At 41.8% G+C, this 24,396-nt stretch overlaps 1 protein-coding gene across 4 annotated transcripts in view; it reads right to left on the minus strand.

Annotated features, from left to right (window-relative positions):
- The window catches only part of ppp2r3a (protein phosphatase 2, regulatory subunit B'', alpha), a 97,819-nt gene continuing 73,423 nt past the window's right edge, over positions 1-24,396 (minus strand). For 2 of the 4 annotated variants that reach the window (XM_050061447.1, XM_050061448.1), the window contains exons 3-13: positions 13,866-14,150; positions 13,407-13,510; positions 13,207-13,309; positions 13,021-13,095; positions 7,514-7,757; positions 6,873-6,921; positions 6,685-6,795; positions 6,356-6,531; positions 6,107-6,225; positions 5,439-5,545; positions 1-3,977 (exon numbers count right to left, since the gene is read on the minus strand). In XM_050061447.1, coding sequence (XP_049917404.1) covers positions 3,881-3,977; positions 5,439-5,545; positions 6,107-6,225; positions 6,356-6,531; positions 6,685-6,795; positions 6,873-6,921; positions 7,514-7,757; positions 13,021-13,095; positions 13,207-13,309; positions 13,407-13,510; positions 13,866-14,150 — 1,470 coding nt within the window. In that variant the 3' untranslated portion in view covers positions 1-3,880. Of the gene's footprint in view, positions 3,978-5,438; positions 5,546-6,106; positions 6,226-6,355; positions 6,532-6,684; positions 6,796-6,872; positions 6,922-7,513; positions 7,758-13,020; positions 13,096-13,206; positions 13,310-13,406; positions 13,511-13,865; positions 14,151-18,059; positions 18,715-24,396 lie in introns of those variants that run through there. The other 2 variants (XM_050061450.1, XM_050061449.1) reach the window with 2 other exon arrangements.

Consider the following 24,396-nt stretch of genomic DNA (forward strand, 5'->3'; position numbering starts at 1 on the left):
TATTCTTGAAACATCTTTATTTAAACTTTTAAACTTCAGACAAAAGCAACAAATAACAGAGGACAGGGCAAAGAAAAGAGAAGAAAAGTAAAGGAGAAAAGTTAAGTAAAGAAAAGCCAAGAAAAGACAGAAAGAAAAGTGACTGACAGAAAGAAAACCATGCCAATACAATCGCCATCAGGATCTGAACACATAGTAAAAGTCTTCTCTCTACCTCTCAAAGTAGAGGTGTAATTTCAAAGTAAAAGTCTTGCATGGCTTCTCTCCTCGCCTGATGCTGCACGTGTGAGTACCAGGACACAAACGGAGACGCCCCATTGCTCTCAACAGTTCTTCTTAAATACTGTCTGGATGAGCGGGTCTCCTTGGGAGTGTGTGTGAGTGTGTGTGACCACAGCGGTGAAGCATCAGAAGTCTCCACACCGAGATGCATCTCATACTTTTGTGATTGTCAGACCAGTCCTCCGGAGGATTCCTCCTCTTCTGCTGATCCACCGTGCATCAAACACACAAGCATACACACGTCTAACATAATTTACCCCCCTATCCCGAGCCACACAGTGGCACAGCAATACAAACCATCAAAATACATCAAAAATCTGAGCCGTTATATCTATAATGGCTTATCATTAGTTATTATTATAATAATAGAGTTTAATACACAGTCAGGCACATTTACAATGGCTATAGAGCAGAAAGGGGAAACTCAAGGTCCTTAAGGCCTTCCAGCATCCACTAGCTCTTTTTTTTCCCTTTCAATAGCAACTATAGTGTGTATGTGTGTATCTGTGTGTGTCTGTGTACAGTTAAGTGTCAGTAAAGGAGGTATACGCCAGTGAATTTGAAGCCATCGAGGACAAAAGCTGTCCCGTTCCTAATTAAAGAGTTATACAAGCGCGCACACACACACTGACCCCAGGAACACCGTCGCCATGGCAACAGCTACGACGTATACACATCACACGCTCCTAAAACACACCCCTCTATTAGTGATTTCTAAGCAAACACACGCTCCTAGCTACAACAGTAAGGGCAGTGTACACACATGCACCTGTCCCTGTGAGTGCAGCACAGTAAGTCATGGAGTTAAAGGGTCAGCTTGTTTTAATTAAAAGGCAAACTCCTATTTAGTGTATCTATCTGTGCAAATAGTTTGGATTGTATTTGCCAAGGTCCTAATATATCCGTCTCTGAGATTTCAATTAAATTCAATAAAAGGTAAAAGAAAGTATGTTGGAGATTCAAGGTCCAGTGTGTAGGATTAAAGGGAGAAATAGGACTCCTCATGTTGTCGTTACTTTGGAATGAGCCATTTATATCTAAATAGGGAGCAGGTCTTTGTCCAGGGAGTCCGCCATGTTGCAACACTCGAACTCTAGCCCAGAACAGACAAATCAAGCACTGGCTCTAGATAGGGCCCTTCACGATTTTGCGTCGGGCACTGTAGTTAGCAGCCCCTCCGCAACGAGCCGAACAGCATTGGAAAAACACAGATTTTTAACATGACACTGCTTTATTCAATGTTTTTACTGATTTAAATCACCGCGTCTGTTTGTTCTGGGGAGGAAGAGACCTCTGCGGATAATTCGGCTCAAGGTAGAAACCTCCTGAACATCTGGATCTTGAGTTATCAGAGAAAAAAGGTGCAGGAGGTGGCCTAGCAGCTGTGCTCAGCAAGCTGAATGCTGATGCAGAAACACTAATTTGTGTGTTCAAACTGCTTTATACAGTGTTTTAACTGGTTTAAATCATCAAGTTTGTTTGTTCTGGAGAGGAAGAGACCTCTGCGGATAATTCGGCTCAAGCTAGAAACCTCCTGAACGTCTGGATCTTTCATTAGCAGAGAGAAAAGGCGAGCACATATTAAGTTATCAGAGAAAAAAGGTGCAGGAGATCGGCTAACAGCTCCTCTCAATGAGCTGAACAGTGTTGCAGAAACACTGGTTTGTGAGTTGAAACTGCTTTATTCATAGTTTTTACTGGTTAAATCACCGCGTCCATTTGTTCTGGGGTGAAAGAGACCTCTGCGGATAATTCGGCTCAAGCTAGAAACCTCCTGATTGTCTGGATCTTAAGTTATCATAGAGAAAAAGTGCAGGAGGTGGACTAGTAGCCCTGCTGCAATGAGCTGAACTGTGTTGCAGAAACACTGATTTGTGAGTTGAAACTGCTTTATTCAGTGTTTTAAATGGTTTAAATCATCAGGTCTGTTTGTTTTGGAGAGGAAGAGACCTTTGTGGATAATTCGGCTCCCAATAAAACCCCCTGAATAATGAACACTGAAGGAATCCTAACCTCGAGTTAACGCAAGGCACACGGGAGAAGTTTCAGCTGATTGCAATGCTCAGTCCTCACCACTAGATGTCACTAAATCATACACATAGTTCCTGTAAGCTTGGAAAAATTACGGTGACACATGTGCCCGTTACTGTAGTTAATGTCAGTGTCATAAGAGCAAGAAATAAAATTCCACAGACAGATTTCATAAAATGTCTGCAAAAAGAACCAAAACTATCTGCAGGATAGATACTACTAGAAGTGAGTTTATACATGTTTTTAGCAAATTCTGGGTGGACTGACCCTTTAAGAGGCGTCGTAAGTGTTTTGTTTGGTACTGTATGTGTGTTACAGGGAAAATGGATAAAGTTTTATAAACAAAATGGTGCATGACGATGAGATGTCTAAGCAGAAGAATGACAATTTTTGGCATAAATTTCAAAAACAGGTCAAAGTTTTCACCAGGTAGTACTGTACACAATCAACAAGGACGTGAGAAAACATACAGTAGGATGTGCTGGGTAACTGCATTAGACTGACAGGAACAACTCACAGTTCTTATGCGTTATCTATTGCGTTATTACAAATGTTACAGGTGGAAATGTGCGGCAACTCTACCAGAGAGTTTGATATGTTCGTCTAAATGCATCATTTAATGTGCATATGTCTCGCTGTGACCTCACTGAGAATTAACACAACAAAGTGGTAACTTTCAGTCTGTGTAGTCAGAGACTTTATTCCAAGGTTTAAAACTGACTGCAAAGGGAGTCCAGAGGTGGAGCGCTGCTGATAATGCTGCACTAATAATAGAGCAGCTCAGGCTGTGCAGTGAACTGAACTCCCTCTTGGAAAGGTTTTGCCAGCCTTTATGCATCATGCATGACAGTAATGACATGCAGTAGCACAGACTGGCCACAGAGGGGTGCTGTTACAGTCACCCAAACTGTTACATGATTCCTCCCTGAAGGGATTGGAGGTTTAAAGACTTCCTTTACAAGGAACACAGTGACAAGCTGCACAGGCAGCAGGTTTGTGACGGCAGTGTCTGTCTGTATGTATCACTATTGAGCAGATGACTGTGGGTTTTCAGCGGCAGTGCCTATCACTATAATTATCTGTTTCTGTCTCCCTGTCTCTCCAACTACGAGTCTATTTGTGTAACTGACAGTCTACCTGTCTGTCTACCTTCACATGATTGTCTTCTGGCAGGATTGTCTGTAGAGAATTCACAATTACATTATTTTACAGCGACATTTTTTTGTCTTGATTCCTTTTAGAGTTTATCTTACACTTCCCCCCCCCAACGTCGGCTTTGTTCTCCAGGATGGAGCGAAGAGCTGGAGGCAGTGAAACTGTTTTCTGTATGAATACAGATGCATTATTGCACCAGACACAGAACAGTACTGGTTTACGGTCACACACACACACAAAAAAATAGATCAGTCCATTCTGAGGAGACCGCAGAGTCATCGAGAAACAGATGCCAAAACCGTTTTTCTCTGTCTTCACGTCCATGTGTTTGTTTTGATCCAAAAGGACTTTCTATCACTTTGTTCCTGTTTGTTTTCCAGAGAGAAAGACCCAGGAATTCCAGGGAAGGAGTTTATGCCGTCAGGTCTGATATGACCAGTTTTTCCATTTTATTCCCAATCTCTCCAGGGACTTGAAGCTCCTCTGATTCATAGTCATCATCAAAGGACCTGGGGACACAACACGCATAGTAGAAGGTTAAAAGGTATCTTTTTCTTTACAAATGCCTGTGCAAATTCTTGTGAAATGGTCCAACAAAAACACATGATATTTTCATTAATGATTAGACATTGTGTGCAAACGCTTCCCAAGTAGTATGACTCCCATCTGTTGGATGGGGTGCTACATTTACAGGTCAACTTTGGAAAGTCAAAACTCCTATGCTGTCAAGCTGATTTACTCAAAACTTGAAACAGTTTGCCTCAAGAACACGGAAATGCCACCCAACCAGATTTTCTTACCATTTTGAATTTGATGAAAAACACATTTTTGACATCTTCTCCTAAAATGTGGATTTGATTTGTTCCAAAGTTTTTGTTGATCATTACTGGTCCAAGCTTATCAAAAGCTGTATAAATCTTACTAGACCTTTTTACATAGAGATTGCGTTATGGGGCTGCTATGAAGTCCCTTCTTTATGCTGCCTTTATATTTTTACAGCACCAAACAATGGTGGCATCATTCTGCTACAGTGTGTGAGTACATACTTCACACTGGCATCGCAGAATCAAAGGGGGCATGACATGTAACACAACAGTGTTGGCCTCTAGTGTGACATAAAACATACACATCGCTTTATGAACAATAACAATGGCATTAACGTGGCAATGACAATCATTTACTGTCCCTGTTAAATGACAGCTGCTCTCATCCTCTGCTCAGAGGGTAAGGAGCTCCCAAATCTCACTGTTTTCCCAATGTGTAGATATTTACAGCCACTGTTCTTCTTCTTTGAGTTAGCCGCTAACTGCAAACAGCTTCTTTTCAAATCTCCTCTGGTGGATCGCATGCACAACAGGTCATTAAAATTTCACAACTCTCCTGCTAGCTGTGCTGTTTATACAGACACCATTGTGGCACTGTCACTACCTCTCGTGGCAGCTTAAAGGCGAGACCGTTCTGTTCCCCTGTTCCGTGATCATACCTAATATACAGCACGGCGAGGTGCACAGACCAAGCGCAAAATCTGGCCCTTACTCAATGAATGTTTATCCAAACATCACCAAACTCAGAATATTTTAATTAAGCTGTAAAAGCATGTTCCCAGAATGTTTATACGTCTGACCAATAGGGGTGACAGCATTGCCAAAGAAGGGCCTTGCACAGATTTGGTCATAAATGAATGAGCGTATGTCCGATCTTAATAAAAACTATTTGTTATCTTCATTGCAGGTGTTGAAAACTGTCAAAGGTCTTGATCCTTAACTGCTTCCAACTTTTAATGGTCCATGTTGGCCTGAACCCCAGAACTGAAGCCTGTAGCTATATAAATTTATTGTCTGGACAATCAAGCTACTCCTCAGTTACTTCAAGGGTTTCTTCTTGAAAATTTGCCAACAACTCAGCCTATGAAAAAGACGAACACAGGCATATGCTGTATGTAAGCATGAGTGTGTGTGTGTGTGTCGTACCCCTCGTGTAGCTGTTCATTTGCAGTCTCCTCCGCCACCAGTATCTCATACTCCTCAGAGGCGTATTTATCCCAATCAGATGGCTCTGGACCGTCACTATCGATGTCCTGGAACAACACATGCACATCAAACATCAGTATTTTACAGAGGAGAGAGAATTTCATACATTTTAACTAGATAAAATGAGGCACAAAAAGAGAAGTAGACTAAGAACTATGCAAATACATGGCACCTGGAAGTGTGGAGGAAAAACAAGATGGCAATGGCCAAAATGCCAAACTTTAAAACAGGTGTCCTAAAACCAATGGTTGATGTTGCGGTGGCTAAGTCCATTATTTCTCTACTGTCTATGATCAAAACCCAGTAGCCCATCTTTTCTAGTAATAAGTTTTTCTTCCATTAAAAAAAAGATATTTGAAGCCCAGACACTGCACTAATATGGCAAAAGTCAACAAGAAAAATATATTACATCCATAGTCAGACACATTTTCAATCATCCTCTCTATAACTGTGTGCTGCTTCACACTTGCACGTCGTCTTTTGTTATTTTCATAGATTTGTTTTTCCTTTTCTCTGTTGCAACAAAGATTCAACACCCATTACTCCCCCATCAAACTGACAGCTCCTGCCATATGGCTCATTGTTACACAAGAGATGCAAATTCACACCTTTTGCACAGCAAATGGGTCTCTCTGTTCGTGGTCCAGGTATTTCTCCAGGTTGAAGAAGGTGTCGAAGAATATGTGGGCCATCCGGCAGCGCTTCAAATCACCAAGTGTTATCTTACCTGGGGAAAAAAACAGGCACAAACAATGGCATGTGTGTAGTTGAGATAGCAAAGAAACAAATGACTGTGGCAGGGTTCACTTTGCAATAAAGAGAAATAAAAGATGACATGAGCTTCTGCTGGCACTCACCTGCACTCTCAGGTTTGACCAGATCGAGCATCTGGCAGAGCAAATCCTGGAAGGGCAGAGGTTCGATGCCCATCCTTTCCATCCTCTCACACTGTTCTTCATAGAAGTACTCCAACTCAAACATGGACAGGACGCCATCGCCATCCAAATCCATGCAGCGGAACCAGTACTCTATACTGGAGAGAGAACCAACACACCACAAACACTTATAAATGGTGGAAGATAAAGTGACATTTGCACATATTTTGCCATTTTTATTAGACACATGCAAAGAGAGAAAAATGCAAAAAACAGCTTCTCAGTCACACAGGACCAAGTGATTATATTACCTGGTGGGATTTTTCTTGTCTTCTTCCGATATGAGGAACCAGACGAACTCAGCGTAGCTCATCCTGCCTTCCCTCTGCACAGCATTACCCCTGGACACCAGAGAGACAGAGCTATTCACATTTAATACCACCATTATGGTAAACTAATCAACTCCTCTGTGTTTGTTTATGCGTGTGTCTCCACTTACCGAGTTACGGCCCCCGAAAACAGCCTTTCAATGATTCTGTTTGAGGACGCTGTCAGAGGAGAGAATGAGAAAAGTAAGCAAATGTGATTTTGTTCAAAGACATAGAAACAAGTGGTCACTGTTGTAAACGATTGCGCATACAGTGCAGTCACTTGCGTAAGTACTGAGTAAGTGAATTAAAATCCGGCCAAGTGGTCATATAACGCAGTTTACAGTGTAATGCTTTTCACATCAGACAGCATGGAAGTGTTGAGCCTCGGACAAACAGCTGTTGTTTGCAGAACTAGCTAGTGGGGGCCCAACAAATGGAAAATGAGCCAATGAATGTGCCAAATCCAAAGACAGTCTGTTTCTGATTCTTTACTGGCACTCAACCTATATTATTAAATCAATGTGAACAAAAAAACAAGTGCAACCTCTATTTATTTATATTATAAATCACAATATGCCTCACAGGGCTTTGAAATCTGTACAGCATACAGCTATCTAAGGATAAACGCTGATGTTTTTGATTTTAAAACAGTATTTATTTTCCCTTAAGGCCTGAATTCCATCTTGATAGACTTTTAATTACTGTAGAATAACCCCCATGTGTCTGTAATGAGATGCATGTCACTCTTAGCTCTGTGAGTTGTTCCTACCATGGTCGTTGTATCTGGCCAGGTCTTTGGGGTCAATGTAGAGGTCGTGGTCGGTGTCCAGCTCCCAGAACTTGCAGTAGATGACATAGAAGTGCTCATAGGAGAAGTAGTCAGTGATCTGGTTGATGTCGTCCTCCTCCTCGAGCAGGGCCAGGGTCTGTAGGAAGTTGCTCCTGCGCAGCTCCATCATGGTCATACGACCCGTCCACGAACGGTTCACCACGTAGAATATCCGCTGGATCACCTGAGATAACATAGCGTCAAAATGTTGCTGATTAATAGAGTGAATCAAGAATCAAAAGTCAGACTCAGCACAATTACAGTGAGAGCAAGAAAATGATTATTATAGACACTGTTGGGCCTCAGAGCGCCATCTAGTAAGGTGGTTCCCAACTGGTCCAGCCACAGGGTCCAGATTTCTTCTTAGTCATTAGTTCAAGGTCCACACAGTTTAATATATTCAGCGTCACTCACTCTACAGCAGGAAACGGCACTTCAAAATAAAAGCTCTATGCCAGAAATTCACTGGACTTAAAAATAAAGTGTGTTTTTTACAAACTTGACACGTTTGTGAGTCGTTTGCAGTCCATTTGGATTGTATCTGGACCCACTTTTGGACCGTGCACCAACAGTTGGGAACCTCTGATCTCGTGGGCCACAGAGGCATTAATAATTTACAAATTAACAAAGTAAATTTACAACGCTAGTTATTTTTATATCCACATGTACAAAAAAAATTCACAGAAATAAAAAAACGTTGAATTTAAATTTATAATCTCAATGACCAGTAATGTTTGAATGTCACCACGCCAATCACGCCACCATCAGATAGAGAAAAAGATGGTTTGCCACTGTTAGCTTGCTAACGTTCGGTGCGACCTGTAGTTCACTTCGTAGAGTGTGCGCCCCCTGTAGGCTGAGTCCTTGGAAGCAGCCTGAGTTTGATTCCAACCCGTGACCTTTTATGTTATCTCTGCTCTCTCATCCCCCTTTCCTGTCACTCTCTACCTGCTCTATGATAAAGGCAATAAAATCCCTAAAAAATAATCAAAAAACAAAACAAAACAAAACTAGCTAACATTAGCTTTACCTCAGTAATACAAAATCATTTGTTTTTTTAAATGAAGCAGAGATGTGGGAAACATCAGTTCAAGTCTTAATATGGGTGTCACCATTAAATCAGACCGAATATGCCAGCTTGAAAAGATGTGTTTTCAGACGGGATTTGAGAGTGCTTTGTTGCAGATATATTTTTTTCTGTTGCTTTTTAATGACCGAAATCAATCAAATCAATCAATCAATCAATCAATCAACCAATCAATCCAAGTCAAGTCAAGCTTTATTTATAAAGCACATTTAAAAACAACCTCAGTTGACCAAAGTGCTGTACAGTTATTGAAATATAAAATAATCATACACAANTAAAAAAGGAAATAAAAGAGTAAAAAGAGTAAAAGCCAAGGATTCTTGCCTAGCAGGCACTGAACGCCAAGGAGAAAAGATGGGTTTTCAGTAATGTTTTAAAGTGCTCAACAGACTGTGCAGCTCTAACCTGGAAAGGTAGGCTGTTCCACAGCTTTGGGGCCGCTACTGAGAAGGCTCTGTCCCCACGAGTAGAGAGTCTGGTCAGAGTGGAAAGGGATTCACTCTTGTGCATGTCATGGGGTACAGAGTTCCAGAGGCTGGGGGCAGACACCTGAAGGCTCTAGAACCCATGGTAGTCAAGCGGGCAGATGGTGATGTGAGCTGGCTTGCAGAAGAGGATCTAAGAGTACAAGGGTGTGTGTGTAGATATGAAAGAGTTCAGACAGGTGGGAAGGGGCCTGATTATGAAGGGCCTTGAAGGTGAGAAGCAGAATCTGGAGATCAATGTCATATCTAACAGGAAGCCAGTGAAGCTGCTGGAGAACAGGAGTGATATGATCTTTGGAAGGGGTTCTAGTAATGATACGGGCGGCTGAATTCTGGAGCAACTGGAGTTTATGAGGACACTTGAGAGGGAGACCAAAGAGGATAGAAATGCATTAATCAATACGAGACATAACCAAAGAATGAACGAGGATAGCAGCGCTCTGAGGTGTCAGTGACGGTTGAAGACGACTGATAGTTCATAGTGAAAGTATGCAAACCTAAAAGGACAATGTACTGTCCAGGATGACATTCTGAGGTGATGGACGGACTTTGGAGTTGTTAATGTTTGAGAGAAACTGTGCAGATTGGCCAAAGTAGATTACTGGCAGGCAGTGATGCTGAGCTGAGAGCACAGTGTGTTGAATGTGGTGAAATCCTGTCAAATGAGGCGCTATAACCATCAGTGCTCCAGAGACACATAAACACAAAGAAAAGTTGGGAAGCCAAAAGAATATTTCCCAAGTAAAAGGGATGGGCTTCAGGCACAATAGAAAGTCATCACATCATTAAAAGCTAACAGTGCAAAACATATTTAACGCCAATTTTATTTTTTCTCCTTTTTTATCATGCTCTGATACTTTCTTATTTATTTGGATGGTGGTCCATGGAATTTTGTACAGCAAGTTACCGTTACGGTTTTCAGTCAGTCACTTTCTCTGTCCCTAAAGGTAATTGGTTAAGCAGCAGAGGGACACAAAACACAGGATAAAAGCACACTGTACATGAACACATCATCTAAATAAGTTAAAACAATTGAATAAACATAGACCATTTGAGTAGTTGAGAGATGCCAGAGGTGTTGTAATGCTTGCGTATCTGCAAGTTTGGCTATCGTCAGTCTTAAAAAAGGATCCAGAAGGAGAGGTCTGACACCATGATGGGAGCTGTCAGCCTGCCTGGACTCTGCTTTCACTCTATGAAAATAGCATGAAACTCACATGGGATCTTTCCAAGCCCTGTCATCTGCACTTATTAACATATTCCTCATCTTTCCATGAGGCTGACCTACCGTCAATTCATCCACAACTTGTATTTCTGTCCTCATCAATAATCAGAGTAGGACAGGTCTTTAGCATACAATGGAAACAAGGGGGTCCGTGCTCCCTGTCCCTGAAACACAACACTTAGGCTTAGTAAAGAGCGGATTAGCACCCATTTCCTGGTACATGGACCTCCCAGGGCTACTAATGTCTCATACAGTAGCGGGTCAGCTGGCCTAAACTGAAGGAAGGTCTTAATATGGGCATGTGGAGGGTCGGGGCCTCCTCTGCAGCCGGTTGTGGGGGGGGGCAGCAGTGTTTCCGTGACGTCCCCTGACGCGTTCAAGCACGGATTTCTCTACATCCCCACACCTCTACGCAGCAAACACTCAACTTCCAAAGCACGTGGTGCAGCTGTCCCGATCCACACACACACACTCACTCACACACACACACACACACAGTGTGCTGCTTAAGTTACTAGATGTGCACAGAGGCAGTTTTGCTGACAATGTAGGAGGAGTAAATTCTGGGAAGTCACTGATATTCAATACTGATGCTTCACACGGTGCAGTGGTGGGAGAAGTATTTAAATTCTTAAGTGAAATGTTCTTATTTTTAAAAATAGCAAAATTTACTTGAATAAAAATACAGGTGTATTATCAGCAAAAACATACTTAAGGTATCAACAGTAAAACTAGTTACTGATGACCACTTTGGGAGTTATATTATTGTATTTCATTAGTGGATTACATTTCATTAAAGTAGCTTGTCAAGGTGGGTCTTATTTTAATATAAAGTATAAAGGACAGAAGTATAAAGTTGCAGAAAATGGAGATAATAACCATAAGATACATGTACATAATATACATGTACATCAAAAATAAACTCAAAAGACTGTATTTGGTTACTTTCCACCACTGTCACAGCATTACAATTTTAAGATATTTTATATCTCTTTTTAACTCCTACTTGATTTTGTAATGAAATCACTAGTATTTATACATTTTTTGTATTTTTTCAATTCAATGTTTCATCCTTTCAATGTTGTAAAATGTGCTTTTCTTCATTGTGTGTAACTGTGACCTTCGATACATCAAGTGTGACCACTAGGACAACATTAGGGCTGAAGCAAATGTTTTGAAGGTTGATAATCAACGTTTAAATCAGTACTTGAATGTTTGTTTTTTTTGTTTTGTTTTTTCACCAGTAAAAACAGAGGAAACTGAAAGGAAGTGGCCAGTGTCAGACAGGTACGAGGCCAGTATCCTTAGCGCAATCACTGACCCTCGCTTCAAGCACTTAAATTGGCTGTTTGACCAAGAAAATGAACAGGTGAGAGGAATCGTAGATAGTTATCTACGGCTGGAAACTACATCTAGAGACTGGGCCTGATCCACAGCATTCAAGTTATTTATAACAAAGAGAAACACTGCGTGCAATAGTCCACCTTCTCTTCCCCCTCTCTATCACTCTCTCCATCACACACGCAGCAGCGCTAAGTTCTACCAAAGTCAGTTTGGATTTGGGTGGTTGATTAGCATACATAAATATGCTTAATTACTACTTCACCTCCCCAAGCCCCAGAGCCCTGGATCCTGTTGTGTCACATCGAAGCTTTGAATATTCACAGGTAATTATCACGGAAGAATGGCAACTGAGAAATGGCATTCAAGACAGCCCTAGAGAACATTACTAATGTGTAACACCATCTCATGTTTAGCTTCGGTTGCTAATTTACTTTTATATAATAATGTACATTTTTCTTAATTATACTTGGATAATGGACAAGAAGCTGTAGCTATAACCATCCCAGCAGACTAATAAAAGCTAATGACTCAATGATAGTGATCTTACTGTTACATTAAGTTCTCTTGCTTTGGTCCGAATCAGGAACTATTTTGCCTTGAGTTGGTTTGTGGTTTAATGGCAGCATTTACAAGCGGACCAGATCAAATACCTTGCATGAGCAAGCTGCTCTTGATTGGTCAGAATTTCCATGTGGGAAAAATCCAGGAAGTAAACAAAACGTTGAAGAAGAGTACACTTGCAAGATAAATGTGACACTTTCTAATGTCACAATGGAGGGACAACTACGCAGGTTGATTTTAGTGCTGCTCATCGTGGACTATATTGCTGTCATTGTTCATTTTAGTCAAACCATACAGTTTGAAAACGAGGCGCGGCTCCAACTAGAAAACAATGTTTTGATGCATTGGATGTGCTGAATGTGCATATTAAGGCAGTACAGGAGGAGGTGCACATTAATAATCCTCCAGGACTGTAACATGCTCATGTTTAACCCAAACAATGTGTCATGTGACTGCAGTTGGTTCAGATCCAGGTCGGAACACGTTCTCACCACAAACGAACTGCATCAGAATTCAGTTGTAACCGGCCCGAGACCACCTCTTCAAGAAGGTCTTGGTCCAGTTGTTTTGGTGCGCACCTGAGTGTGATTGCTGTGTTCACACCTGCCCAAACAAGCTCCACTTAGGGGGGCAAACAAACTTGAGTTAGACTGAACCGAACCAAACAGGGCAGGTGTGAAAGCACCCTAAGATACCCTATCATAAAAAAACATAGAGAGGACAGCCATTATCATTTTTCATTTACCGTTGTGATGTAGCGGGAATGGAATTCAGGTGCATCCTTCAGAAATGTGAGTCCAGGATGTGTATCCACTATGTCCTGATCAAAACACAAACAGGAAGAAAAAGAATTTGTGGTAAATACAGACGAAAGGGCTGAGATTTGAAATGCTGTGCTCATCAGACTGATGGATCTTGATGAGACATGTACCTGCAGTAGAGGGATGAAGTCTTCCTGCTCCAGGTAGTTACAGCTGGGTTTGGCTAGCAGGGAGATAAACCTTGATGCATCATCGTGGCAACTGTGCAACAACCTGTAGGAAAGGTTTGTATAATGTCATTTTAATATGACCAGATGAGAGTTATGATATCATATTTCTGAGACTTAGATGAACATGAGGTCCGTCTTACTTCCTCCAGGTTGCAACGAAAGAGTGAACAGAGACAAAGCCTGTCCTCTCACCGCCAGCTGAGTAGAACATGGGGGCCTTCCAGTAAAGTGGACACCCGCATGCCTGAACAGAGAGACAGACAACACAACTGAACAACTGTGTTCTGTTCTCCACCACAGTGTGTGTTCCTCAGAGTCAGCGATCACATTGCACGGAAAGCAAATATAAAAAAAACAGCACTGGAGGCCAAAGATTTCTGAAGAAAAGAAACTCTTTCCATGGAAGAATCAATGTGGTTACTTCAAGTTCAAACATGAAAACACTGATGTTCATCTCACATCACTGCAAGTTCATCTTTTTACCTTATATGCTTTTATCATACCTAAAAGCAAGTTCATTAAGATTATTTAAAAAAAACAACAGTAAAGGGTGTTTCTAAAATTCTGAACAATATATTGTCCGTTGATAAACAGCTGACCTTTGCAATCTTGCCCATTTCATATATGTCAGCCTTCTCCTCCTCAAACTCAGCGAACGCCGCCTCGATGGCAGCGATGGCTGCGTCGTGGTTGGTGGCCGGGCCCATGGCAGGGAGCCCACGGGGGTAGTAGAACCTGGGAATGTTGATGGCAGGGGGAGGAGGGGTGACTATCACCGGAGCTGGTGGAGGGCTGGGAGAGCGTGGAGCGGGGGTGGGAGTGGCTGTGGCCAAGGCAGGGGCTGGTGGAGGTGTGCCTGGTTTCTTCTCTGGTTTGGATTGGACCTGAAAAGAGAGAAGGGAGATCATGAATGGGAATGGACGAGCAGGGTTGGGCGATTACCTCTGGTGGTCATTTTACATCTCGTGTGCAGCTCTTTTGAAAGGAGCAGTGTGTAGGATTTAGTGGCACTTAAGGATAAGGATTGTAGATGAGCTCCTGGTTAGAATTCCTTCAGTGTTCATTGTTTGGGAGATTACAAATTATCCACAGAGGTCTCCTCCTCTCCAAAACAACCGTACCAGATGATTGAAACCAGTAAAAACACTGAATAAAGCGGTTTCACGTTACAAATCAGTGGTTCTTCAATGCTGTTTGGCTCGTCGTGGTCGGGCTGCTAGCCCAGCACCTGCTAATGCTGACTGTGGAGTTAAAATCCAAACTCGCTCATCTGTTTCAGACCGCCATGAAGGTCATGGGGAAGAAGGAACACCAATCCCTCCAGACACTGTATGAGCAGTATGTTCTCAGACAAGCTCAGAGAATACTGTCTGACTCTTTCCCACATTCTCAACGCTGAGTATGAGCCTTTACCTTCAAGCAGATGATCCAGGATGCTCAAATCTAAACTGAATCGTTTTTAAAATTCATTTGTGCCAACCTCAATTCAGATTTTAAATAGTGTCACTTGACGGTTTAGGGGTAGTGTTGTGTTTTGCTTATGGCGCTCTGTTGTGTGCTGGTGTTATGTGCAATACATGAGTGGCTGATGTGCAATACTGTTATGTATAGTATGCGTAGTAGGTGTTTTTATGTTTTCGTCATGATGTATGCTTTTCATTTCTTCTGGACTATTATTGTAAGGCAGTAATACTTGTGCAGCTCCTGAGTCCAAGACAAATTTCCCCATGGGGACAATAAAGTACAGTATCGTATCGTATCGTATCGTATCGTATCGTATCGTATCGTATCGTAATGTGTGGTCACCTTTTTTCCTCTGATAACTTAAGATCCAAACATTGGCAGAGGTGGTTAAAAACACTGAATAAAGTGGTTTCACATTAAAAATCAGTATTATTTGAAGAAAGCTATCGCAAGACATTGGCTGCTATCTAGCCGGTAGACCGCGGTACTTAAACACCACGGTACATGTGATACCATAATGTTGGAGTACCGTAGTACTACGGTACCTCACGGTACCACTAGTGTGGGATAAGTTCGAAGTCCAATCTCAAGAGGGTGAGTGTCCATGTGCCGTCCAATAACGGCGCGCGCTGGCCACCTGGCACTCAATACGCTGCTGCAGTGGTTTGTTTTCCAGTGACATTTCAGGTATTAGCTGAGCTATTGAGTATCTTTAAGCAGTGAAATTTATTATTTATTTCTTTTTACTTGAAGGCTAGATTTGTTTATGTATGCTACAGTGATTTGTTTTCCACAGAGCTCTATGCTGCGAGCATTTTACTCGCATTTGCGACTAGAAATAGTTTTGTGCAAGCAAAAGAAATCATTCAGGAGCACGCTGTGCGAGTACAGATTTCAACCAGCAGCAGAAACGAAAGGCGAATCCTGCCGGTTGTGGGTTGAACGGGGGTCACAGACAGGAATATGGCGGAGCGCTATGGCCACTGCAAGATAACGCAGCTTACCAGTGACTGAGAAGTCCGGCTCCAGGTCCAATAATTTCCTCTTCGTTGGTGTCATGACTGCCCAGAAGTACCTGAACAGCCGAGCCGTGGCGGCACACAGGTATGTGACATGTCAGAGGAGAAACGAGCCATTCACATTTCCACAAACCTCACCGCACTTAAGGGACTGTTCTTAACTTGTCAGGGGAGGAGGGTGACTGGTTGATTTTTATTTCATTTATTTATTTTATTTTGATCCCCACTATATTCATCACTTATTGATGCTGTTTTTGAAGTATGAATAAGTCAATAAGTAATTTATTCCATTGAAATATCATTGATGTATTATAGAAAAGTGATTTATCTTTTATAAATGACAAAAGGCACATCTGCCTCATTTTTGTTGTGATATCGTGATACTACTCAGAACCGTGATACTTTCACTGGTATCGTACCGTGGGTCCCAATTTTGGTACCGTGACAACACTACCTGGTCTCCCAACCAACCTAAAAATAATGTACTGGAATGTATCCCAATTTGATAACATATACCTTTGTTACGCATCCCTTTTTCACAATGTAAAATAATTTAAAAAAAAAACGGGTACATACTGTTTAAAAAAGAATAATGAGGAAAGATGGTTCTAGGTCATACTTTTTGTATCTGCAAGTATAATTATACTGTATTCTTTTTTTTACTGGTAATTGGTTGTCTGCTTGCAATTAACGCTTTAATAAAAAAATAAATTAAAAAAAAAATCAGTGTTATTAGGTTGCTGTTCGGCAACATGGCAGTCTCCTTAGACAAGGACCTGCTCCACTATAGATATAAACGGCTCATTCTAAGGTAACAAAAACATGAGGATTCTTATTTTCAGGTGATAATACCCTAAAGAAAAATTCATATAATATATTCCATTTCTGCCAATATATCCCCTAAACCTTTCACACTGGACTGTTAATCTGTTGTCTGCTGCAATTTAGATTAAATACGTTTTTAATTCCATCTGACTGAAACACCACAGGTATGGTATCAATGAAAGCTTGACTGTGGCTATTATTATTCAGATCAGAGCTACACTCTTGCATTGCATTACAGTTATATTACTACATGATTCTGACCAGATCCAAATGTATAACATTCTTTTCCTAAATCCATATTCATTTTTATGGGATGCGACTAAGTACAAAAATTAAACCCTCTTTTTTTAGAGCTGAAGACGAGACACAACCTCACTTTAGGAGGATAAATACCCATGGTGAGGGATTTAGTGGAAACTCCCAGTGAGTCATAAAAATATGTATAAACAATGAGAGACTTTTTTTATAGTCTTAGCACTTAAGACTTATTTAAATGGCTGGCACGAAGAGCTCCAGGTGGCAAAAGACTGTGGCAGTGAGCACGATGCTGGGCTCAATTTATCCTAATCTCTGGAGCTAGCTAATAGAGCAAAAATAAATAATGCTCACGGCAACACTTCTGCTGTATTTATAATGGTTTAATGAAACCATTTAAGCTTTGGACAACACTATGGTTACAAAAAAGGGCCTTCTGGGTAATATGCAGTAATGCACGCATGAAAAATTGTATTATTAGTCTTGGACTGGGGAGAAGTGGTTTAAAATTGAAGTCCTCCAAAATACCAAATCTGATACCCAAGACAAAACTCACTTCATGGAGCAGAGACAGGAAAACTGCACCCATACCCAGAGGTCAGGAAGACCTCTGAACAGAATTATTCTATTATCAACATCCTCCGTTATCTAATTCACAAAACAATTTACACTGCCAGCAATGACAAGATGAGATGTCCAATACAAGACCATGAATGGTGACGTGGAGAGTTACAATTACACAAGGCGATAAGGAACGACCTGAAACTAGAATTTAATTAAAAACGCTTAATCAAAACTACTCAGTGTGTTGGAGCTCCCTGGTGTGTTTGGTGTGTGTCTCCTCGGGGTCCTCCATACTGTGTGTACTGAGCAGGACAGCTGTAGCGGTCCTCCCCCTCCCACTCTCCTTCACAGAGTTCATTCTATCACTCTATTCCTGCACCTCCTGCCCTATTAATACCCTGCTGCTATCTGCCTCAGAATAGTTTGTCGTCCCTGGCATGTCACTCTGTGTGTATGAAAGCAACAAGATGAATCTACTGTATATGTGTGTGTGTATAATACAACATCTGTGAACACGTATGTGTAAAAGAGAGAGACAATGAAAGAAATGATAAATTTAGAGATTTGAGTATATTTTTGTGTGTATAAGATATTTCTCATGAGTGTGCATTTTGCGCACACGTCCAAATTCGCACCCCGTGCATCCTGCCTACAGCACCGACTGACCTGTTGCTGCTGGAAGGACTTGAGTCTCTTCTTGAAGCGTGAGGGGAGGACAAAGTCACACCCCCTGGCCAGAAAGGCCAGCTCCCCCCTCAAGTCAGGGTCCCGGCGTAACGACGTCTCCTTGATCATCATGGTGGGGGCCGAGAGACGTAACCCCCCACCAGACACGGCCACCGGTGCGGCTACTGACACGGCGACTACAGACTGACCAGCTTGCCTGGCAACAAAACAACCGCTGAGAGGAGTGGACTGTAGTAAAGAAGTCCACTTAACAGCTTAGATATCCAGTAACCAAACACCTCAGGAGAGCATGTGTGTGATTTCAGGCAAAACGCCCTTTGACAATCACTCACGCTCACAAAATTTCTCTCCTCCAGGCTCCACTTGCATGTACAGGCTCCCAAAGTGGTGTCCTGTAAAGCAGTAATCCAGCAGTGTATCTGTGTAAAGAGATGTTCCTTAAGACTCCCGTGCTGCTGTGCAGGCCGGGAGGCAGAACCATGGTACTGGGCTGTTTTATGCCTGATCACAGCCCCGAACAGCAGCTTGTCCCTGGGGTTGAACACCTCTGAGGTCCCCCTGTCAGCTCAGGATGTATGTATTTGGTGCAGTCTCGCTGGTGCCTGCCGTTCCAAGCTGGGCTCTGACAAACTGCACTGAGAAACATGAGCCATGCCGGGCTCTGGCAACACACACACACATACACACACACACACATTGCACACCGGCTGTCCTGAGCATTAGGGTGGGGGTGAGGGGGGTGGGGACGGGGATGGGGATGGGGAGGGGGTGAGGCTATGCTGCATATCTGTGTGTAGTGTTTTGCAGGATCTGAGCCCTCCTCAGTCCTAAAGTTAGCCAGCGGGAAGTTACGACTCAAAGTGAGTCGGATTCATATCATTTAAGCGCAGAGAGGAAGCTAAGGTCAGTGCTTCACCGCGAGGGAGCTGGACAAGTAAGCTGAAATGTTTTCATAGAGGTAATTCAGGATGGAGTGATGAATCAGCGGGCAAAGCACCTGTTGTTGTATCTGTTGACATACAGTAATTCCGCCGGGCTTGCTTGGAAACTTAAAAGAGGCATTCCCTTTTACTACAGCATTTAAATCTTTAAAATCCATGAGTGTAAGAACAGTCACTCTTGATTATAAACTTAAATATTCAATAATGCAATTAGTTAAAAAACTGTCATAAAATAATTTAAAATGCTTATAACAACCTACAATAAGGCTACAACAAATGATGTTTTCCATTATGATTAATTTGATAATTAGTTTATTGAATAACTGTTTAATTGTTCGGCCTATTATCCTCCTGAGACCTGAGCTTTTGTTTGATATGCATTTTTAATTTGTCCTAGTCATTTGGGAAAAAATGTCCTTATATGGGGACATTGGGTTTATTTGTAATAATCACAATTGTGTAATCAAGTATAACACTGTTTATTTCAATGGCTGAACACTGTTGTGTAAAAGCAGAAATTGCAAATAATGTGACATTTCTAAAAGTCTTGTGATTTGTTCATTCTCTATGAACTTTCCTTGCTCCATAATCCAAGCTAGGAATGTGCTTTTTGTCTGTAGTAACAGTCTGTCACGCCTTAAAATGCTGCAATAATACAATAATAAGCCCTAATGTCCTCAAACTAGATAATAATAGAGTCCAATTGTCCACAAACGGGATGATAACAAAGTCCCATTGTGCACGAGTAAGTATTTCATAAAACTGTTAATTTTTTTTGCCATATCAAACTACAAATCTTATTGAGCATAAATAAGCTAGTTTCAATCATAAAATTGTAGTAAGTGTAAGTGTTGGGATCAGGTGCACATTGACTTGGCAGAGATGGCTGCCATCTTGTTTTTACATGGAATAGTGTAGTGCAGTTTAGCTACCACTAGATGGCCCATAAATGCGTCGTCCAATGAGGACAACAGGTCTGAGTTAGGCAGAATAAAGTTTAAGGTGCAGTGAGCTCAAAATGTGATGTCAAAAAAATTCCATCACAATTTTTTGTAGTGCAATGTGATCTTTTCACATTGCTTGTTTTGGCAAAAAAAAAAAAAAGGTTGCTCATTTTTTGTTCGGTCCATCAAGTAATTGGTTTCATCCACAATCGTATGATCTCTGCAGTCCAGTACCTTAAGATATTCAGTTTACAGTTATATAAATCATCATATCTAATAAGCTGGACACCAGGGACCAGGCATTTTTTTCTGTTATTTTACTAATCTATTAACTATCTAATCATTTTAGGTCTACTCTTGATTGACACCTGCCAAAAGACTATAGCCATGAGAAGAATTTGGGTTTCTTTCCTGATGCTTTTGGCACACAGGTGCAAAATAAAATGGAGCTGTGGTTAAATTCTTACACATAAAGCAAGTCTTTGGTACACCCTTGGTGAATTAGCATTTATAGTTTTCGGTAATTAATAGTGAGTATAAATAGTTAAGAGTATAAATTGCCAATACAACATCCTCCTGCCAGGAAGCGCTGAGACTGCCCTTCCTCACAGCTATGCTGGATTGGGCCAGAACCCCTTCAGTGCCAAGCAACACCAGTCTGAGACCTGACAGTGCAAGAGGGGATCCCTCAGGACAGCCAGGAGTGACCTATTTTAAACTTGTCCAGCTAAAATCCCTCCAAGACGAAGACACTATACCAAATGTCTGCCGTGTAACTGTTTACACATACTGTACCATGTATATCAGTGCTGTCAAAGAAAAGGAAACCCTCAATTTCTCAGAATCTGTTGGCGCAGTAAACGCAGATTCCACTGCGGTTGTGTTTCAGAGCAAGTGCCTTCTAGTGCTATACTGGGCTTTATGTGTATAGTAACTCATAAAACAGAGGGATATATTTCAGTAGAAATATATCAGAGCTGCTGGATAAAAACTTTTCAGGAACGAGGGAAACAGATTTTCACACTTCCTGGGGTCATGAGGTGGACTGAGAACTTTGAGTCCCCTTTCCACTCCTCCACAAAAATGTGTTTTTCCTCGGTTTATGTCCCCTAAAATGTCTGACCTTGAGTTTATCACTGGAGAGAAGTGATCACATTCCTCTACTGAAGGGGGCGATGTCTGTGCACTTCCCTAAAATCTGAGATTCAAATGGACGCCGGGCACATTAGATCAGGTATGTCACCAAAACAAAAGCCAATCACTGTGAAATACATGAAACACATTTGACAGGGGAACAGAGTGCAACACAACACCAGCAAAAAACCCTGAAACTTACTGTGCAGAGCAGAGTTAGCATTAGCAGAGTGAAAGTTTTGACAGAAAACATGGTGGTGTGTGCGGTTTTTGAATGTGGACCAGAACTTGGCGCTTCCTTCTGAGCAGGTATTATTGTATGTTTCACAAGCATTAACGCTGTGTCAGCTTCTGCCAGTTAGCCTACAAAGGAAACATACAACACAAGTGAAAGATGCTAACTACATTTATCATTGTGAGTCGTTGACTTTGGTGCACAACAGACTCCTCATCTGATTCTGCGTCTAACTAAGGCTCAAACACGTCTGGCTAAATCTCAATGTTTTCTCTGAGGCCACATCTGCACTAAAAATCTTGAGTGCAGTGACTTAAAAAAAAGTGTTTTAAAACAAAAGCGATCACCGCACACAAGAGCGTCTAAGCTTCACTTCAGAAATAATAATAACACGCCTGAAAACGCTTATCACATGACCAGTTACATACACTGAGCACGTGCCTGCTGGTATAAACAGGAAGTGGATTGCCTACGCTGTGGTTGCTTGATTAGTTACAGAAAATACTATGGAAATGGAAAAAAAGTAGGATCAGATTTCTTTGCTTGGACTGACAACGAGATGGAACCGTCATGGCTGCAGAAAACAGATTGGGAGCAGCTACAAAGCAGGCTCTTTGAAGCCAATTTTTCCAAGTGGCCACTCGCGGTATTGCAGCGAAAAAAAATCCCCTGCGGTGAGTAGTTGTTGGGGAAGAAAAGATGTCATCATATGGGGACGATGGGTTTATTTGTAATAGTCACAAGTGTGTAATAAATAAAAAAACTGTTTCAATTATTTCAATAGCTGAACATTGTTGTGCAAAGTCCCAATGTCCTCAAACAAGACGATAATTTAGTCCTAACGTCCTTAAACAAGTACTTCCTAATTAACAGCATGTTGGCTTGTTGCTATTGCTAACATTGGTAAAATTTGTACGCAAAATCAAACTACAGACGTTATTTAGCACAAGTAATTAAAGGAGCTATATGTAAGAAATCTAAAGCAAATTGTCGTAAAATCATCCTAATATGTCACAGAGACTAAGGAATAATGTTCATATAACATACTAATCTCACGGACAACAATAGTACAGCCAGAATATTCGCATTTAAAAAACATTTTTACAGTCCGCAAATCATGTTTATGTTTTGAATTTGTGTTTTGGCTTGCTGCGCCACCCACCGCCGTCTACCAGTCACACAGTCAGTAGAGTCTCAGCCAGACGCTGCGCTAGACTTTTTCGTCACCGGTCATTTTGACCGACAGGGCCATAAAAATCCAGTCATAATCTATTTTTACCGGTCATTTTTAAATGATAATAAAGATAATCACAGACATTTAGTTTTCATTCGTTCGTTTTTAATAAATCCAACAAGCAAGTTATAAAGTGTGCATTAATAAGGACATGAACGAAAAGATGAACAGACATCCACACACCCGTGCCATTAGGCTTCGCCATGGATGGCACTAACGCGTCACTAACGCGTCCGTTGTGTCCAGGGCGTTATGTAGTTATGCCTGTAGGCTCGGTGACACAAAATTAAACTTGTAATGAAGTGATTATGGTATTGAAAAATGTGTTCGGTTATGCACTGTCGTGTTATTTTAAATTATAAACACGGTATTTTCTCCTCACGTTCCTCAGTGCGTGCTGTTGTTATTTTATTTTGAAAATTGGCCGGATTCTCTCGTCTTTTCTGTGTCCGCGCTCGCAGCTCCCGTGAAAAGTAGACCAGACGCCGAACTGAAGCGCTGCTTCCACGGGCGCTCCGCTCTGCTCAGCGGCCTGTGTGGACAGTTAGATAGGTTAACATGGGCGCTGACTGAAAACTCCGGTGTGTCCAGGGCGTTATGTCAACAACACTACATGAAGCAGATGAATGACTTTTTCTCTGCAGCGTGAAAACGGCAGCCACTTAAACCACTGACTGTGCACTCTGCCGCCAAGTGGGCAGGGGTGGTAATTGCAACCAGTCAAAATGACCGACAGCCTTCAGATTTTCCGGTCATTGTTGTAAAAAACGGTCAATGACCAAGAATATCTGGTTAACGCGACCCCTGGTCTCAGCATCAGTTACAGTTGCGACTGAGCTACAGCAGCACGGCAAGCAGCGTTAGCAGTGTCCCGGTACATAGCATTAGCAGCCGGCTCCTCCTCCGCTGACACGACTCGTGGCAGTATTTTGAATTTGAGTGCAAGTAACCGTTTTGGCCACATTCTTACATACAGCGCCTTTAAGTTTTAACTACAGAAATTGATCAGGTTTTGGACCTTGTCCACTTTTGTGTTGGGATCAGCTGTACACTGAGCATATAAGTGTCCACAAACGAGGACAACAGGTCTAAGTTAAGTAGAATGAAGTATAAGGTGCAGGAAACCCAAAACGTGATGTCCACAGGAGGACAAGCATTTTTACATACTGTAAAATGTGTCTGGAGGAGGAATTTAAGGGGTTAAAATAACTAAAATTAGGAGCTTTTCCAACAACAGTGGCACGCTACTTTCATGCTTTTTCTAATGTTTCTACTCCTGCTTTTCTACTATATACTACACAGAGGAGTCCCTGTTCCTGCTGTCCTTTTGAGCCATGTTCCTGTATGCATTTAATCACTTAGTAAACAGTTGAACATGGTGTGTCAATAACGGATGAGCAACAGCTCTCTCACACCAGACATTTAAAATGTGTCCATGTGTGCGACTGACTTTCCAGAAAAATAAATGAGTCACCTTGGGTTTTTAGGGTAACTCCTCTCAGCTCCCTGTACGCCCTACCGAATTCTTTGGAACAACCAGACTCTGTACAGAAGCCAAGGTCATATTCCGATCCCACACACACACACACACACTCGCACTGACACGCACATTGTCTGCTTTCTGGCCACTTCTCACCTCCGTGCTGTGGGGGGAAACATTATACAATCACTATCTCGTGTCTATCAACAAATGAGCACGATCTGAGGAGAGCTGTCTCACCAGCTTTTCGTGTCATGTTGAATCCCCCCCTTCTCTCTCCCTGTCTGTCTGATCACTGAAAGTTAGTTCCCACCACCTCATCTGCACTGCCTCATCCACTGTAGCGAT

Source organism: Epinephelus moara, chromosome 14 (genome assembly GCF_006386435.1).
Source record: "Epinephelus moara isolate mb chromosome 14, YSFRI_EMoa_1.0, whole genome shotgun sequence".
NCBI classification, from domain to species: domain Eukaryota; kingdom Metazoa; phylum Chordata; class Actinopteri; order Perciformes; family Serranidae; genus Epinephelus; species Epinephelus moara.